Source organism: Apaloderma vittatum, unplaced genomic scaffold, assembly GCF_000703405.1.
Source record: "Apaloderma vittatum isolate BGI_N311 unplaced genomic scaffold, ASM70340v1 scaffold20235, whole genome shotgun sequence".
Lineage (NCBI taxonomy): Eukaryota > Metazoa > Chordata > Aves > Trogoniformes > Trogonidae > Apaloderma > Apaloderma vittatum.
In genome coordinates this window covers 1-20,279 of record NW_009717895.1, presented here as the reverse complement: position 1 = coordinate 20,279, position 20,279 = coordinate 1, and the positions used below count along the sequence as shown (strand labels likewise).

The following is a 20,279-nucleotide window of genomic DNA, read 5'->3' as shown; positions in this document are numbered from 1 at the left end:
ACATCACTGCAAGAGATTAGGGTGGGTGGAGTTTAGGAACTGTATTGAAGATCATGAGGCTCTACCTGGGACCATAAGAGCATAGAAAGCCCTGGTGTTGGCACACGTAGGACTGAAGAGGTGAGTTGTGGGATGGCAGTTGGAGTTTTTATGTAGCATAAATAACAGCAGGCATGGTTTCTTATTTTCTATCAGTGTGTCTTTCTTTCAATTCAAATCTACATGGATAAACTAATACAGTAGTAAATAAATTATTTCTGACCGCCTTACTGTAACTCAATTCTTATTTGAACTGTTTTCCTTTGCAATCCTGTGTCACTGAATATATGAATCATCTGGTTCACAACCATGGATGTTTCCTGTGGACACCCAGAGCATTCAGAGCCAAACCCCGACTTTATGAAGACAGAAAATGGCCTTTCTTTTTATGTTGGTTTTTTTTTCCCCTCTGAGGAATCCAATCCAAACTGGATTTGACTGAAAGAATTGAGTAGCTGGACCATCTTGCTTTGCCTTTGTCTGCTCATGATACTCTTCAGCCAAGAATAGCTAACGTCTGCAAGCTCTTGAGGATACTTTGATCCTGGACATGTGTTTGGGAATGAGACAATACAGCCATGTCTGCATATCATATCTGCCTCACACAATAAACTCTGCCAGTTCCAGCTTGGGTCTCCACATCATACTGCCAGTCTTCCACCAACAACACAGAGATAGGAGCTGTTTGTTTGAGCCAGTAACTGGTTACCATTGTCAGAACTAAGTGAACAAAGTGATATTGGCAGGACATCAGTTTGGCACTGTCTTTAAAATTTCTGAGCATCATTTCACTGAGAGATGAAAAAGACTAACAGCCAGGATCTCGTGCTTCAGTATTCACCATTTACAAGTATCTGAACTGGGACTGGCTCTGAAAATACAGCAGCAGTTCTGTAGAATAACAGAATTACCAAAATATACTGTAAAGAACACAAAACATATGCTGGGATTTTCCGTTCCTTCTACTAGGGTTTGGGTTTTTTTGGTAATAAATCTAGGCAGAACTGACAGATTACATTGTCTTTGATTCTTATCTGTTCTGCAAAACATAAATCAATAATTTTTAAGAAAGAACTTAATTCCTTTTAGCGAGCCTTGGAAAGTAAAAAAAAAACCAATCCAGATAACCAGAAACTGTATTGCAGTGCCAGTATCAACAATATAGCCATTCACTTCAAGTGTGAACTTGTACGCTATGTATTTTCCTGCTCAGAAATTGTGTGAGAAAACAGAAACTAGGCATTGATGAGGATAAAAACATCTGATAATTGCTTTTCTTCATTTGTGTGTGCTTCCACATTGCCTCCAGGGACTTCTACATTTGAGTTTCTGATTCTCCCATATGGATTAAACACTCTGGCCAGACTACAGTGAAGTCTCTTAATGAGATACTGTAATGCCTATTGGAAATCTAAGTGACAGTGAATTGGAAAAGATATATTCCAGTTGGAGAATCAAAATATAGAGGAAAACAAGGGCATGAGAGATTAAAACTACAACTGACAGTCAAATTTACAAAGCAAAAAATTTCATTATGTTTCAAAATGTCCTTTTCTTTAAGAAATAAGAAATGTCCTGTAAAGGCCACTTTATTAGGAAAAAAAAAATTATCAAAATGAATTTTCCATCACTAGAAAATGAATTTTGACAGAAAACTGTGGACCAGGACCAAACTCCTCCATTGAGTGTGTTTGTCAGGAGTCAGTGCTGTCCCTGAAGTAAGCAGGGCAGGCCATGTGGGATAATGACTTATACCTGGAAAATGCAGCCTGATTCTCTTGGTAGGAAAAAAAGAAAGAACATCTACATTCAGACAACTCCTTATGGACCAAAACTACATGTCCATTGCCTGTAGTTTGACACCATAGTAGAGCAACCTTTACTTTTCTTCCTAATAGTAAGACTGATCTCAGGGGAAAGAAAATTAAAATACCAGGAAAAAAACACATAGGGAGCTGAAAATACCCTTGTTTGGAACATTATTGAACTTAGGAAGTTCTGGCATTTCATTCATTGCATGACAAAAATATCTGAAACATGGATAGTTAATATTACTCTCAGATTTTTATAGAACACATTGAGCTGCTCTTATTTGGGAAATCAAGCTCTACCAAATTATTTATAGAGTCAGTTACAAATATATGAGCAACGCAGAACTGCAAGTAGTAGAAGTCACACTTTTTAAATATCAGAGGTGAGATCAGGTGGTGTAAAAAGGCACAGCTCCACTGTGGTGTCTGAACAGTACTATGACTTACATCAGTTCTGGATCTGGATTACTATTTGCCTGCAATTTGAATGCCTGCTTTTCTTGCAAACGTATATCTTTTGAGGTTTGCAATGTGTTTTGCTGCAAATCCAGTAGTACAGTGACACAGGTAATTCCTGGAAGCGTTTCTATTTACATTTCCTTTCAACACTGCATATTTTACTACACAACTAACTAGAATCAAAGGAAGTGGAAAAACAAAAAAACCAAACCACAATTATCCATTGGACTAAGTCACAAGGGAGAATTAACCGAAAGCTAATTTGACTGAAAGTCTTAGAAAGTCAGTGGCTGAATATAACAAATATGCTATCAATAGTATGGATTGCATCACGGAAATTCATCCCCCAGATAAGGACACTGTCATCTGAGTTACAGAATTGCTCTGACAGGGACCATGTTGTAGGGTAGAATTAACAGCCACCAAAACTAAATCAAACAGCAAGAAAAAAGTAATGATCGTGATTATAATAAGAAGTTTCATACAGACTTTTTTTCCACGCCTCTCTGCCGCTGGTACAATCTTCATCCACCTCCTTCCTCTTCCTACTTGCCGGAGACCTGTTCTTCTCATCAGCTGGACTGGGACATTAGATTTTTCCATCATAAATAACAGCAATATTTGTTTAGTATTCTTACCTGGTCTAACAATACAGGGAATAGAAATCATAGAATATCCAGTCACACCAGCATACATTAACCTGAAGTGTAGCTATTCATTGTGCAGCAGCATTTCTCACAATCCAAACAGTATTTAGTTTAAATCAATGTTTCTCCAAGTCCAATTTAAAACTATCTTAAAAAATCCACTTTTATAGCTTTTCCACTGAAATTTGAGATTGCTAGCACTCATAAAAATGAAACGTGAATAACACTGATGAAACACAGTATAATGATACGCAAGTATCACCAAGACTCTGTGAATACAGCTCCATTCTCACCTGAAAAAGTCTTGCTGATATTCCTTCCAAACTCTTTCGATTGCATTGCAGACACTGAAAGGGGATTGAATAGCTACCTGCATTAAAACACCCACAAACTAGCAAGAAGTGGCATACTGAGATAAAGATATGCAGATCTGTTTTTACCACAGAGAAGAAATAATTGAATTTGAGCCTGAAGGGGTTCTACGCACACTCTGTCAATAAATTGCACACCACAACAAATAGGACTGAAAGCACCCATTTTTATTTAAAGTATGTATATTTGTGTATATGGAGGGGAGAGTTTCAGTTAACTGCTTGCACATCAGGGAACGCATAGAAAATCAAATGTCATGGTGTGAAGCCACAAAACTGGACAGTTACTGTGCTGCCAGTACCTGTGATCCACAACGGCATTTGAAACCAAAGTAGGTGTTCAGTGTCAAAAAGACACTGAATTATTTTAAAAATTCTAATAAGATGCATTTTATAAATGTATATAAGGAGTTAATTTAAAATAGGTATTAATAAGCTGGCAAAGGATTTTTCTGATTTTCTGATGCCTTCTCAAGATTTGCAAGACTGCCCCCCAATCGCACCAGAATGATGAACAATTCCTGGTTCAATTTGAAAGCGTATTCAAGTTTAATTATGTCAGATTCCTTTCCAATCATATTTCAATTTGCTGGACAAGGTAGCTGTAAAACCCAGAATCACAGAAGAAAAAGCACTTTAGGACACAAGCTATCTGAAATACTTTTATGTATCTCTGTCAGTCTTTACAAGAATGCATTCTGATTACATAGCAGTGATGGAAGTACTGAGTCAGGCTTGCACAACACAGAAACTTCCTGTACGTGCCACAGAACTGCAGAGAATATATTTACACAACAAAAGACAATTTTCCAGCTTCCTTATCCACAAAACAAGGGACAGCAGTAAAATATCAATACATCTTGTGAGCATAACAAATGGAACAAAGCAACAAAAAGCATTCAACATTTATACAGAAGCACTGTTTTCCTCAGGGTCTCTGTCTACAAGATGAATGCTCCCTGTGATCACCGATTCCTCTTGAGCCGAGGTGTTCTCCAGCTGCTTATTTTTGCAATATGGAATGTGGCCACAAAAATACATGTAAATCCATGGGTTGGTGCAACTATTTAAATTGCCAAGGAGCATGATAATGGTGAATGCTGGACCTAGAATGAAACAGTTAAAGGAATAACAGAGTAAATAAAGCACTTGTAACATTTTCACAGTTTGCTGCTTTCTGGTGTACCTGTTCATATATTAAAGTCAATCTAATAGTAGGAAATTCCCATTTATTCAATGCAATTTGTAATCATTGAAGGTATGAAGCATGCTGTACTGTATGCATTTCAGAGTTAAATAGTTCCACATAGCACTTTTTTGATGTAGATGAGCATCAAATTTAAAAAAAATTACTAACCTGCTATACAGACACAGATAAATACAGATACAGATACTGATATTGATACAAATGCACACAGAGTAAGATTCCAGTTCACACTGACAGAAAGAATTCTTAAAAGATCAGAAGATTAATTTTTTCATCAAACAAGAGCTATTATCTTTTTCCCTTTGGTTTATATCTTTTGAGTTTAGAATAGGTGAACTTAAATAAAGTCTCATACAGAGTCTGCCTTTCACAAAGAGACAATAATATAAGTTTGAAAAGATTAATCTTGTTTACAACATGGTGTTCTTTGATACCTCTCTCAGGCTTGCATTTTTGCTTTATAAACAACTGTTTCACAACTTGTAGTTGTTTCACAGTGTACTACAGAGATTTCACCAATATCATTTCACTATTTTCTTAAAAAGTAATCAGGTATCTTATAACATCACTGTTCAATCCAGTAAATAAGAAATATTTATTTTATTACTTTAAATAGTTAGTTACTCCTTTTCTACTCAAGAACCCAAAATATTGCTGCTATAATATCTAAATCCTGAAGTCTAAACCCTTGCTGGAGCAGATGATACTTTTCACTGTGCTGTTCATTAGTCTTTAAATCATTGATCATTCAAAACACACACACAAAATACACACTTAAATGATGATGTTTTGATCACATAATACATACAACTCTCTGCACCTAACTAAATACAGCAGGTAACCAATCCAGGAATTTCTTTTTAATCATACTCAAATGATCACATGCAACTCTTTCACAAAAGCAAAGTGCAATTATAAAGCAACAGAGCAATTCGCTAGCCTTCTATGAAGTTATGAATGAGGATGGAGAGTATCTTACCTTCGGTCACAACACTGGGGAACCACACAGACCACAGCTGTGCAATGAAGAAAGGTGACCAACAGAGAACATACGCAAGAACTGTCACCACTGTCATTTTTACAGTCTTGATCATAGCCTTTGAAATACAGTTCACACTGCTTGCTCGAGATGGCAGGACTTGCTTCTGATCTGTTACTTCATATTCATTCTGTTTTTTCACATGTATATTTCTTTTGATTATTTTGCAAATCCTAACCTGGCACATGATAAGGATGGCTGAGGGAACGAAGAATATAACTACAAAAATCCAAGTCACATATGCCCTTGGGCCCCATGGCTGAATAAATTCACCCCAACATTCAAAGATACCTGGAGATATTTCTGTCTTAGAAAAGATAAATACCTGTGGTAGGCTAAGAATCAATGATATAGACCAGCTGGTGCAAATGGGGATATTCCAGAGAGCTCTCTTCTTTTGAAAAGTGACCATAGGGTAGCAAACCGCTTGATATCTGTCCACTGTCATGACCACTATCATGTACGTAGAGGCAAACATGCCCAGCAATTGTAGATATTTGATAATCCTGCACAAGAAATCTGGCCCTATGAAAATGTCTGTAATATCCCATATGAGTTGAGGCAGCACTTGAAAAAAGGCTACCACTAAGTCAGCGATGCTGAGGTGAAGCATGAACACGTACATCCTAGAGAGCTTCTTTCTTCGTCGCCACAGCACCAGTATGAGAATAAAATTGCCCACAGACGCTGTCAGAAATATGACCCCCAGTACAGCAATCTCTACTTGAGCTAATTGTTCATCTCTCTCTGGTCTTCCAACAGAATCTGACTGATTTGTCAAACTCAGGAATCTGTGAGGAGAAGGACTCTCGGTCTGCTGTGTGCTATCCTGCATAGGAAAGGAAAAATTCTTCATAGTGCACAGAAGCTACTTGCAGTAGCTGCTACTTGCGACTCAGGTTGACAGCTGTGAAGTACTGGCTAGCAAACAAACCAGCCTGGGTGGAGGTTTCAGTCTATCTTCAAGCAAATCTCTTCCTGCTTTTGCGAACTAAAGCAGTGGGACCTGAGTCTTGATAAAATTCTGTCTCTTGCTGGCGTACAAAAAGGCTTTATATAGGCTCCCAGCAGACAGAGCCTTATGTAACTGCAGAGCCCTCGGGTAGGCTGCAGGGACCGCAGCCAATGGCAGACTGAGCCACACAATTGGGGGAAATATATAAATAAAAGGCAAACTTCAGAGGCTCAACGTAATTCAATTACTCACTTCAGTCAAAACCCGAACTTGTAAATAGCTGTGGCCAAAATCATACTTAAATGATCTCACTCAGGAGAGTTCTTGCAAATATTTTATTTTACGCAAACAATAAGCGCACACTTCAGCTGAAGTGGGAGGAATGTTTATGCGTAGATGGAAAGTTGGGCCCTGAGCTCAGGCGCATCGTAACTGCAATTCTTTAGGCTCCTGGGGCATGACCACATCCTAAATGCAGAAAAGGAGTGCATTTTTACATAGTGGTTTTTTTTTTCCTTCTCTTTTTGGAGTCACCTGATTCTAAAGAAAAAAAAGAAAAATATTTGGACTGGCCTAAAAATAATCTTTATTTCAAGACAGGGTCAAGACTTGGAGGTTTTTTCTCAGCAAACTGAAAAATAACACATGTGAAATAAATTACTTTTAATGGGACTGTGAGTCTCTTGAGAATTTAATAGAAAAATAAGTGAAAATTCAGTGGAAAATCTGAGGAAAAGGTCTCTACAATCAAACAGTTTCCAAGGGTCTCTATTGGATTATAGCACTAAAGGCTGGGAGGTCATTTTTCAGTACCTAATTATTTTTATTTTTGTGGAGTAAATTGTTTCATGACCGCAATAATTTCATTGTTCTTCGACCTTCCAGTACGACTTTTGCATATTGTTTATGGCAGATAAAATAGCAATTTTGATTTAATTTCATTTGTTCTCCCTCAGTCTGCCCCCTTAATCACTAGAGAGAGATTTAATATAAGGAGTCAATTCAATATGAAAGATAACACATATTCGTATGCAAATTTGTTTGAAGCTAGAGTACGCATATCCTTTTGGTTATTATTGGGAGACTGGTAATTCAAAGCCTTTTTGAAGAGGAAACCAATAAGGTTAAACTATGTCCATGCTGCATTTAGAGTATATAATACTGCCTCTACACTGATTAATTGCTGTCATCATGACTATGTTTTAAAATCACTTCAGGAATCTCACGAACAGACTAACAACTCTAATTGACAGATAGGGGAAAGGCAAAATTCATATTCATGAGGTAGCCTACAACAGTTTATAAAAATCATGTGGTCTCTTTTCTCTCTTTCTTTCCCCCTTCCATCCCACCATGGGACTGATGTTAATACCTCAAGTGAGTGTCACACTACGAGAACAGACAGCAAACAAGCTGAACAATTTCATGAAACTTTGCCACTAGCAGCAGCTATAAGTGTCCATAATCCAGATTTGGCTGAACACTGCTGCAGCTGCCTGAGTTTACAAGGGCTTTTCTCTAAGCCCATGTTGCAGAGTATGAATCACAACAACTTAATTTAATATTCCTGATTATTTTTTTTTCCTAATTGGAAGCCTGTTTGTAGGAAACTTGGATACCTGATGTTGTTTCCTTTCAGTTTTCCCTCCAGTTTAGAATCTATCTTGATTAGATTACGGCAAGACCGTAAGGGAACAAATTGATTTCCTTTTACCCTCACCCAGAAACTTGAGGAAAGTAACTGAGTTGGCTGAGATCACGAACCCCTGGCAATTCTGCTGATGACAAACACTGCACTGTGAAGCAATCTGGCTGATCTCAGGTTCTGCCTTCAGATGGAGACAAAATTTCAAGTGTGCTCTGAAACCATTTACCTTGACCATCCTCAATCTATGAGTTAACAAAAAGCCAGGTGGGATCTTTATTCTCCTATTAGGATATGGAGCAAATGTACATCTAGGCAGAGCTAGGTCTAAGTGGGTGGAAATAGGAACATATTGAAGAGAAGACTACGCTCAGGGTCAGGCATGGAAGATAAAAATAAATTTACACTTCATGATCTGAAAGATCAAGGGATTATATGTAAAAAGACCAGAATATGCAATACAAGTCACTTCTGGGATACTACTGGAAGACTAACCAGATTATAGTACCAAAAGCTTTTATTTGACTGATTTTCACAATGCATAATGTGTGGGTAGACATGTATTTCATGCCAGTGTTTTTCATCACCTACACCTGGAACAGTTCAACAAGATCCCAGGGAACATGAAGGTCTTCCTTGACCTACCCACATACACTGCACGCACTGTTTGGGCAGCAGACATGCCATAATAGGTGTCAGACCCAGCATGAGGACACAGGTTAAAGGGCAAGCACACTGTGCAACAAGTAGCCTTTGCCACGTTTATAGAAAGTGCCCCTCCTTGTACAAATTGTTCTAGTGATGTAAGACTCTACTCCATCTTGCATATAATCAGTTCAATACATGTTAATGATTTAGTAACTTTATAATTCTGCCCTTCCCATCTCTTTCATCCATGCTAGCAGACATTCAGGATAATGTCATACTGGAATTAAATCCACTCTAGGAATATAACTCACTAAGAAAAGATAACAGATGAAAATGTTTAAGTAGTCTTAGCTGTTCTTTTACTCCAATAGTGTCCTGCTCCTGTTGCCCAGCTTTGCTTTATCCCAAACTGTATCTATCCAAGTTAAATTCTTTTCCTAAATTATTTACTTTCAGTAGTGTGGGAAGGCACATTATAATTAACTTTTGCTGAATTTCTCAGTGGGGGCTCCCATCTGTTTGTTAGTTAAGAGTAGGGAGAGATTCAGCTCATGGATTAAGGCTTAAATTTAGATGTCTGCCTAGAATTATAGAATCACACAGCTGCCCAGGCAGTGACAACACTGAATTCAGACCGGTTTACTCAGTGTTTGTCCGGCCAGGTCTTTAAAAACTCCAAGAGCTTATACTCCAAAACCAGGTCTTTAAAAACTCCAAGAGCTTAGACTCCAAAACCTCCCTGGGTAACTGTTTGCAAATGCTTAATTATTTTCATTGTGAAAAACCTTTCCTGATGTGCCACCAGACTCTCCCCTGATTCTGACCACCTTCGCTCATTCTTCTGCCAGGACATCAGTAAGACCCTAACCTGGACCTCTTGCCAGTCTCCTCATAGGTATTGAAGGGCACTGTTAGGCCCCCTGAAGCTGTCACTCCTCCAGGTTGAACAACCTGTGTTAGAAGCCTTGCAGAAAAATGTTATTTTCAAGGAGCTAGTGATCTTGAACAGAACATATCTGCTCTACTGAGCCTTGCATTTAAAGCCTGAGCTGGTGAATGTTGACAGAGATGACATCCCAGCCTGTCAGGAGAAGATACCCGATTGTGGGTGCTACACAAAATAAAAAGCTCCATGGCATGGGAGGGAGGAGAAACCCCTTCACAGACAGTGTCTGTGCAGTGTGCTGAGGGAAGATTCATCTCATGTCTGTACAGTGCTGTCCAAAAGAGGGGTTCCCAGCAGTGGCAGGGACCCTGCTTTACCCTACCTTATGAAAACAGCTATTTTACCACACCCTTTATTGTTGCGCAACCCTGGTGCAGAGCACAAGCCCAACTCACTCAGCCTCTCCCAGCAGGTTTTATGTTCCTGCTCTCCAGCTAAGTGTCCAACGCTGAGCTCACTCAAGCTCATCAACTCCTTTCCTGTGCAGGGGTCTCCACAACCAGAGGCAGTATTCCAGATGTGGTTTAATGAGTGTTGAGTAGAAGGGAATAACCACTTCCCTCAGCCTATGGATTATATGTGAGCTGTGAGTGTCAAGTCCCATCACATCCAAAGGGAATCAAGGCTTCAGCCTAAATGTAGGAACAGAGTACCTGTGTTTGAATTGCCATACGTATACTGAGACAGCCCAAGACTCATTTGGCACAGGCTTTACCCTAGCGTTTTGTTAGGATTGTGGAACAATTTAGCTTTCTAAAATCCTTCCATGTAGTTTTCTCAGTGTATCATTTTTTAAATATTATCTTGGAAGATGAGATATTGCCTAATTTGTTGTTATTGTTGCAACTGGCAAAATTCCAACATTCTCCACTGAATAACTCCTTCCTTCTTCCTCCGGCATCTGATACTTTAAATCTGTGGTACTGCCAAGTAATCCATCCGAATTGACTGAGGCTATATAAAATGTAAATTGGGTAAGCATTTTTTCTGAACCTGTGGCTGTGTAATCATTTCAAGCCACTTGAAGGAGTTCAAGTTTCAAAGCTAGGATTTAGGCACATCTCAGCCACAGTTTCTCCAGTGGCAACAATACTGACAATACTGACTATGCTAGCCTGAGTATCTTAATCATAGAAATACTGGTTGGAAGGAACATCCTGAGGTCTTCCTCCAGAGCGCAACTGCCTATTAAAGCGGGTCTATTACCATCACCAGATCAGGTCAGACATAGCTTTGTCCAACTAGGTCTTGAAATCCTTCGAGTATGGAAATTCCACCTCTCTGCGCAGCCTGTTCCAGCGCTCTTGGTGAAGACTTACTTCCTAAGGTGACTTCAGAAGCTCCCAGAGTGGCCATTGTCCTCTACTAGACACCCACCACTGAGAACCACTTGGTTCCATCAACTCCGTAGCTGCCCTTAACCTACTTGTAGGATGCTCTTAGATTACTCCTTAACCAAATCTTTGTCAGACTAAACAATATTTTTCTTCCAAAACCTGCACGAATTGTGGTTCATTGAAGATGCTTTTTGCCAAGCCAGACAACAAATATTTGCTGAAGGAGAAATATGTGCATTTTAGCGTTAAAGCCCCCCCACCAGCTTCTAAAACCAGCAACTGTTTCATGTCATGACAGATATTACTTATTAAACACAGCTTGTGAAGATAATAGGTTTGCACTCTTTTACTTTGGAATGCATAAACAGGTTCTAAAAAGTTTCTCTTCAAGAAAAGATCAAGTGGAATATACTGCTGTCTGCTTTTGATTTAAGAAACCCAGGCCTGCCTCTTTTCTCTGTGAGATTCTGTAGATCTGAAGAGCTAGCAGATTATTGCTACTGCAGTTGTCAAGTCACAAAAACCAATTAATCAAGAAAAGCAAATTTTCACATGATTGGCTGTGTCTCTAAAGAACTTTAGAGAAATGAAAAAGGAAATAACCTTAGTGCTGTGGTGATTCTATTTCTTTTCAAATATTGAAATGTAAAAACCAGCTACCATAGGCCTTATAAGTTGAAAAGGACTAGAGTGTAAAAGAAAAGGTTCAGTTATCAAGAAGATGGTAGAAACATTTACTTCTTAAGGTATTTTTATATAAAATATTTACTTAAGAATATATTACAATATCACAGAATGACCGAATTGCCTAGATTGGAAAGGACCTTTAAGATCATTGAGTCCTATCATTAACCTAACACTGACAAGTCCTCAATTAAACCATATTCCTAAGCATTATTTATACTGAACTCTTAAATACTTCCATGGATGGGGACCCCCTCCACTGCCCTGGGCAACTCATTCCAATGCCTGATAACCCTTTCAGTAAAGAAATTCTTCCTAATATCCAACCTCAACCTCCCTTGCTGCAACTTGAACCACTTCCTTTTGTCATGTCACTTGCTACTTGGGAGAAGAGACCAACCCCAACCTCTCTACACCCTCCTTTAAGGTAGCTGGAGAGAGCGATAAGGTCTCCCCTGAGCCTCCTTTTCTTCAGGCTAAATACCACCAGTTCTCTCAGCCACTCCTCTATTCTAGGGTTAGAGAGTTAACATAGTATTCCACTGAAATTGCCCTACATTTGAGGAGGTGTATTAGGTAATGTAAATACAGACCAGTAGTATGAAACACAATGAGAACTCTTCATGGAAGTAGTGTAAGGGCTAGCAAATGCATGCTTTCACAAAGGAGATTAGCCAAAGTTACATGAGCACCGTTCAGGGATTTAGCCTGTTGCACAGATGCATTTACAGCAAGGTAGATTAGTATTTTTCAGTGATTCACTCCAACCCTATATAGTTAGAAAGTTACTAGAAAGTCTGTGGAACTAAAGCAGCCTCAAATGGAACAGCTAAAACCAATGTGCCAAGAAAAGATGGATAAAAATATATTGCAGACAGCATATATACAGTCACGCAATGCAGGCAGCTACTGATGTCACGACATGAGAAGACACAGAATGATGAATAGTGTCAAGAACTCCATTCCTCAGAAAGAGTTAAACTTTGATTTGGACAAAATCGCTTTTGGGCAGGAAGGAAAACTTTTAGCAAAGCCAAAAGACTATTAGAAAATGTCAGGACAACCCAAAATCTCATCTGTTTTCAGTTCAGATGCACTACAAACCACCCTTAACCTTTCAAATTAACATTATAATGTCCTGCTGACCCCATTTATAGAACAAAAGTGGAATTCAAACCCTTCAATTTGGATCTAGCTTTTAGCTGTGCATATTTTGTGTATGTGTGTGCAAATGCTGCTCCCCTGCACAATCTGTATGCCTTTCACTTTCCACAAAGTTATGTTGACTTCCTAGATGAGTACATTAACTGTGCATTTAAAGGAAGTGGATGTTACTTCAGTAAGACTAAAAGCTACATAACAACAAATCCAATTTTACAGCCTTGAAATGTGGGCCTGCAACACATCAAAGTACTATAATTACTGTTAGGCAATATTTTGGAACAAGACTCTCCTAAATTAAGTGCATCGTTCAGTCAGGATTAGCCACAGGAATTAAAGCCAGAGAAAGAACAACGAGTATGGGCCCCGTGTGACTTGTGACTAGTCATGTCCCAGGTACTCACCATAAAACAGCACCACTAACTACGCACATTACTACGTGCCACTTTTTAATCCCTACAGAGAGTATGTCTGAAAGAACAACATTTTAACCTCGAAACTGAAACATAAAAAGCTTTTTATTTTCATCAGCTCTGATCTCATTCTTTAGGCATGTTTCTGATTTCAGTGATGTTACCGGTACCAGGGAGTGAGAGTCCCACTCGGCCCAAAGCCTGGATCTGGTGTGCTTAGTTCATGTGCTTGAATTAAGGTGGTAGGATTATCTCTCACATATTGTAAACCATTCTCTAAATAACGCCTTTTTTTCATTGCTGCTGTAAAATTCTGTGCAACTTTAATAAATAGTGTTTACCCATACAGTACTGAACTTTTATTGGTCCTCCTAGAACCTTCATCAGGCTACTTTAAGTTGAGATAGATAGAAATAAATCATTACAAATCAGGTATGTAGGCTTCTGCCAAAAAATATCTCTTTTCATTTCCAGCATTCCAGACAGTCTGGATTCTCTATTAGGACACTAAATTGCCTGCCAGCTCACCTGCCACCAGTGCCATGGAAAACAATTGACAGATAAGGAGTCTTGCCAAGGATGGTCAGAGGGAAGAAAAATCAAAAAATAATATGCAACTTCAGGAGAAGAAACTAGGATGGACCGGTTTTGAAGAATGACAAAGTACTTTTTCCACAGATGAGAAGTTGAAGTAGAGTTTTTTAATAAAGGGAAAAATGGATGGAATAATACCTCAAGGTATATACATAGCATAATACCCCAAGGCCTGGTGCAAAGGTCAGACACATTTCAATGTTTTAATTAAAAGACAAAGTAAATTGTGATGACTCTGTTTCTCCATTGATACCGAATAAGCAATTGCAAGTGATGTGGACAGTGAGTTAACTGTAGTGGACCTCCAGAGCAGTGGCATTTTGACCTCTTTCCATTCATGCCAAGAACTTTGCCTGGCACTTGCACAATCAGATTATCAAACAGATGCTGCAGTAACAAAACTCACATCTATCAGTTCTTGAGTGCTGGAAGGTAACAGAATGACTATTACAGTAATCACAGAGGGCTGAAAAGGAATTGCAGTATGACCTCTAACGTGAATCTGAATTTCAAATTCTAAGTAATCAACCGCATTATTCATAACTACTATATAATTATTTGATGAGTAACTCTTGGTTTTAGCAGTTACATTTCCAGAATGCACAAAAGCACTGACCAAGGCCAGAGATCATTGACTACGAGCTGTGGAGGCATAGGAAATCCAAGATAGCTGGGTGAAGGACTTCAGCTACCAGCTTGCTGAGCAGAATCCAAAACTCTCATTTAGGGATCCAAGCACCTTTACATTGTGTGGGAAGCAGGAAAGTGCCTGGACTTACAAAAGCAGAAAAACAAACAGAGAGGAGGTATATATATGTAAATCCCAGATTCAGAATCTAATCTAGAGTCTTAACTCTGAATAAGAGTCAGGTACCTTTATCCATTTAAAACGCAGAGCTTGTAACTCTAAAGAAGCCTCACAACCGTTCCCCCAAGGAACAGGCTGGAATTCACTCAGTCCTTTCAAATGGGGTGCAGGGAGAGGAGGAACAGCAGGAATAGGATGGAAGAGGAACAGGAACAAGATTATTGACCATATCTGGCATAATGCTGTTTTCAATGGAATATTTGTCCAAGTGATGCAAGAAAATGGAATAAGTGGGTTTCTTTGGCCTGAGAAGGTTTAAATACACATTTTTGATTCCTTAAGAGAATTTCCTGTTCACCAACTTATTGGCAAGGCAGAATAGAAAATGCTTTCTCCTCTGGTTGAAACTAGGTGACTACGCACAAAAGAATGGAAGATTCATGGAACCAAGAAGAAACCCTGGAAAAAGAGACATAGCTCTGTATCCTTAAGGCTAAAGAACTCCCATGGGAAGGGGAATGCCAGAGTTTGGTGTTTGCTCCTATATAGAGATTTTATATCAAAAGACATTGTGTGATGAGAATAATCTGAGGAACCAAGACCAGAAGCTATGGCCATCTTTGTAGATAACTTCCTAACCACAAAGCAGGAAAGTCGTATTTAATTTTGTGCCCACCATTCTGTTCCAGTACTTACTTTTCTCATCAGGAACAACTCCAACAGGAAAACTGTCATGGCAATAACTCAGATCTTTTCTGATTATGGTTCATAAGGCGGCTGACGCTGCCCAGTGTGGCACTGAAGATAGCCAGACTGGATTTGGAGTCTGTGCAGCCCCAGTAGCAGCACAGAGAGGGAAAGATCAGGTGAGATTTGGGGGGATCTATTAAGGTTCTAGTACTGGATATGTACATCCCTGTTTAATAGCAATGAAGTCTCTGTTGGTTGTCAGTCTCACAAATGCACAACACATCTATACATACTAAGCAATGTAAAGCAGGTTTTTGCACAGCAATCCCAGACTGTCTTGTTAACTAGCAGCACCTTGTACGTGCACAGAGAGCAACTGCCTCATCCATGGTGCAGGTAGTAGCTCAAATCCTGCAAGCAGTCACATTAACGTTGTGCTACAGCTCAGTGAACTGACATTTTAGTGTGTGATTCAGTGTGGAGGTACCCTTGGCGATTCTGACTCTCATTCTACACTTCTTTTGGAAGATGTATCTGGGAGAAGAACAGGTGAACAATCTAAAATATTCACTGACTGCTAGGTGAACTGATTACATACTATTTAGTACAATAGTTTATAACATTCTAGGAAAAATAGTTGCCTCCTTATCAAATGTGTTACTTCTGTGTTATTTTCTAAGATTCAATGACAATAAGGAGCAAAGCAGCCTAATGACTTTAGGTAACTGAGCTACAACAAAGATAATTAGCAGCTGCAATTTAAGTCACATATCACCTGTTTTCTGTGACTACAAAAAAGGCAAGGACAGTTTTCTCTGACTTCTATTTGAGTTGTTTAAGCCTTTCTAAGGCTTCGATGATTTTTAGTTCTGCTTTGACAAGAGCAAAATATTGACAGGAAGTAGCGGAAACAAAAAAGCAAAAAGAAAATAATGCAGAAATATTTCCCATGATTATTTACAAAAAAACCCACAGCCAAATGAAAGGCTGCAGAAAGTACCCATGCTATCAAAAGTGTCATATGTCTATGTCTGTGTCAAATGGCCTTCATTTTAATTGTTTTTTTGAGCTTTCAGTGGATATTCATTCAAGTTGCAAATCCATTTTTCAATATTCTAGCTCTGAAAACAAGGAAATGTTTTCCCATTTTTGTCTGCCATCTAGTGTTGAGAGGCAGAATACCTGTGTTCTGCATTTACAAAGCTTAAAATGCCTTGGAGCACTACACAACTTCTGCCTATGCTGTATATACTATGTTGATGAAAACAGAAAACAGCGTTCTCCCTAAGGCTTCGCTGAAGATGTTAGATTTAAGCAATTATCTCAGATAGCATTACTGGCAGAATATTACACTACCAGTGTAGTTAATCTGTCATAGTGTGTTGAAATTCTTGGAGTTTTTAATCCATTTGAGTCTCTTCGGTGACAGTGCTGTGTTTCTAGGACACCATCCCTAATCAATATGGCAATTAAAAATAAAAATCCTGCCTGTGTACACTCAAATGCTAATACCTTTGTATGAAACAGAGAGTGAAAGTATATACAAAATTATTTTCTCAGAATTAACATCTCACTGCTGGAGGTTGTTCTGTTCAGGCTTAATTCATCTAAGCTGAAGTCACTCAACTCAGCAACCGGAATAGAAATAAAGAGTAGCACTTAATTTTTTATAGAGTTCCTGAGTTAATTACTTTCAGTGCATTTGTGCCACCTGCTATAGTGAAGGAGATTGTAAAAAAATAGAAAGTATTCATATTTCATAGATCGAGAGAACCCTAGAAAGATAAATTTTGGAACAATTATTTCTTGTAAGTACCCAGTTCTTACCAAACTGCCTCGTAACACATTATGACTTTCTCTCCAAGTAGCAGTCCAGGACAAACACATAAATGTGAATATCAGAAAAAATGAATGAGACTTAGAAGAAAAGCAAACATATAAATGAACACGGTTAACTCACTTGTAGTATGGACATCACAATGCTTTGGCTATAATATGACAAAAATCACATACACCAAAGAACTCTCTTTCATTAAAGTAGGAAGATTTATCACAATTTTTGATCTCTAACCTCATTTACAAAAGCTTGCACCTCACCTACAAAGATGTGTATGAACACATACATTGAGAAAACATTTTAAAAGCCTTTGATTTTTTTAAATTAAGTTACAGGGATAGCACTAATTAAAAGCAAACTCCTTTCATTGTTGTGCTAAAAAGGAAACTATTATGGTTCAAGGAACGATTATGACAGAGCTTGCGTGCTGGCTATGCAACCTAATAGAGATCATAAGAAAAAAAAACACAACAAATTCTTGTTTGAGACTTCTCATGGGAAGTATTGAAACAAAAGAATTTTTACAAGATTTGATGTTCACCCTATTAAAATTAAAATATATCTCAAAATGTGATAAATAGGATCATTTCCATATGATGTGAAAGCTACTGTAATTAGCCACCCTCTGAATGCCACAGGAGGATTCATCTCTTATCTAAAGAGAAGATGTTTAGTCAAATAGGATGAATAAACTCACCTTTGACTATTAAGAGAGCTTACAAAATTGGTTTAGTTGAACTGTCTATCTTTAAAATACAAAAATTCATGATAATTTCTTCTTAATGTCATGACTGCAGTAAAGAGAAGGCTAAACTGGCAAAACGTTTGAGAAACTGTGGGTGCAAAATTTGTGCCTGGGTATATGTGAATTCATGTCTTTTCATTCAATGTTTTTTATCTCCTTTGGAGAATTGCATGGTTGTTTGGAAAAGCTGATGAATCAGGGGCGTCTGAAAATGTCAGATCAGACAGGTTCATTCATTCTTGGGGAGAGTCATGTGGCAAGAATGCATAGCTTTGTGATTAGACTTGAAATGTGAAATCCTTCTCCTTAGCAAAATTATTCCATTGTACATATCCTAGTGGTGAGATGAATGCCTGAGCAGGCATAGAACAGAATTTTACAATGAGATTATGGGAGAACGCGTCACTGTTTAGGAAAGAGCTACGTGCAGCTAAGAGAGATCAGTCACAACCTACCTCTAACACCTCATTTGCCAGTCAAAGAGAGCCAGGATGTGTCCTGGCAGCAAGAAGCTTAACGTGGCCAAACTTCCTTCTTACTGAAGTTGTAGGTCTTGTTTCGCCTGTTTAAAGCCACCTCAGACTGTGGCTTTGGATGGGCCACTGCTTTTGAAGTCATCTGATGAGATTCAATCCAGTTTACCGTGTTGGTAAGCAAACCAGAGTCTTGGGGCTTGCACAAGGGCAGACGCAGATGCTTACGCTAATGCTGCTACTACAGTCTAAAAGATTATCAATACTGTGTTGCTTTCATAACTAAGTGGCTTTTACCTGAAGAAACTCCTGCAACAGGCAACAAAACCTCCCTGCTTAGCTGCATCTGGCCACTAAGGGCAGACACCACGACTGTTTGAGTTGTTTGGTTTAAAAATGAGCTTAACTGTATATAATGAAACCTCATGATAAAGAGTATCACACGAGTCTTACAAATAGTTACCAGGAGTAAATCATCACTAGATAATACAACCAGACGTGTAGTCATCTACGGAAGAGGCAGGCAGACCATATGTGCAGAACAGGCCACTAAAAACCAGAAAGCAGGAACTCTGAAATCATTTAGGAAGGAACAGGTGAGCACCTGGAGATGAAGCACCACTGTCCTGTGGTCCTGGATAATACATGGCTCATGAGATATTTGTGGCCACCAAGCAGTTCACTGAGGAAATGTTACTGGAATACAGCCTCTAAGTCTTGCCTTGATACCCTTGTAAGAGTGCAAAAATGTCATTGCATTGGTTTTATGTGACAAGGTTTTGGTGAATTCTGTGAGAAGACACCAGAAGCTTCCCCCGTGTTGGAAGGAGTCGGTTCCAACTGTCTCCAAGCTGAATCCACCACTGACTGAAGCTGAGCCCATCAGTGACATTGGTAGAACCCGTGTGGTAACAATTTTAAGGAAGGGTAAAAACTGCTGCACAACAGCAACTGGGAGAGGGGAGTGAGAACCTGTGAGAGAAACAACCCTGCAGACACCAAGGCCAGTGAAGAAGGAGGGATTAGGAGGTGCTCCAGGTGCCAGAGCAGCCCATGGTGAAGGCCATGGTGAGGCAGACTGTCTTCCTGAAGCCCATGGAGGTTAACGGTGGAGCAGATGTGCACCCGCAGCCTGTGGAGGAACCCACCCCAGAGCAGGTGGATGCCCAAAGGAGGCCGTGACGCCATGGAACGGGTCCACACTGGAGCAGTCTTCCCGAAGGACTGCACCCTGGGGAAGGGGCTCATGCTAGAGCAGGTCTGCTGGCAGAACTGCAGCCTGTGGGAAGGACTCGCCCTAGAGAAGTTCATGGAGAACTGTCTCCCGTGGGAGGGAGCCCCTGCTGGAGCAGGGCAAGTGTGGGCAGCCCTCCCTCAGCGAAGGAGCAGCACAGACAAGGTGTGACGAGCTGACCACAACCGGCTCTCCCCATCCCCTGCACCACTGCGGGGGAGAAGGTAGAAAAGTTGGGAGGGAAGCTGCGCCCACGAGAAAGGGTGGGGTGGGGGGAAATCCTGGGTTTAGATTTGCATTTTTCACTACGCTACTCCGTTATTAACTGGCACTGAATTTTACTTTTCCTAACCCCAGCCTGTTTTGCTCATGACAGGACTCGGTAAGTGCTCTCCCTGTCCTTAGCTCAACCCATCAGATTTCCATCGAGGCGCTGGAAAGTCCCGGTGGGCACCTGGTGACCAGCCAGGCTCAGCGCACCACGTGACAGGCGGCAAGGCCGGAACAACCCCTCAGTCAGCACTCGTAACCCACCC

General features: G+C 39.6%; 1 protein-coding gene across 1 annotated transcript; it reads right to left on the bottom strand.

Moving 5' to 3' along the window:
* Positions 1–4,233: 4,233 nt before the first annotated feature.
* Positions 4,234–6,579, bottom strand: LOC104274444 ([Arg8]-vasotocin receptor-like). The gene is made up of 2 exons (XM_009870082.1): positions 5,514–6,579; positions 4,234–4,433 (listed from the first exon to the last, which is right to left on the bottom strand). Exons 1-2 carry the CDS (start codon positions 6,427–6,429, stop codon positions 4,234–4,236), a joined length of 1,116 nt encoding a protein of 371 aa, XP_009868384.1. The 5' UTR covers positions 6,430–6,579.
* Between the last annotated feature and the right edge of the window lie 13,700 nt (positions 6,580–20,279).

Excerpts from the sequence above, each read along its gene's own strand:
- LOC104274444 (XM_009870082.1), bottom strand. The coding sequence starts at position 6,429 with ATGAAGAATTTTTCCTTTCCTATGCAGGATAGCACACAGCAGACCGAG. Across the intron at positions 4,434-5,513 it reads CCCCAGTGTTGTGACCGAAG|GTCCAGCATTCACCATTATC; the intron begins GTAAGATACTCT and ends GTTTCATTCTAG.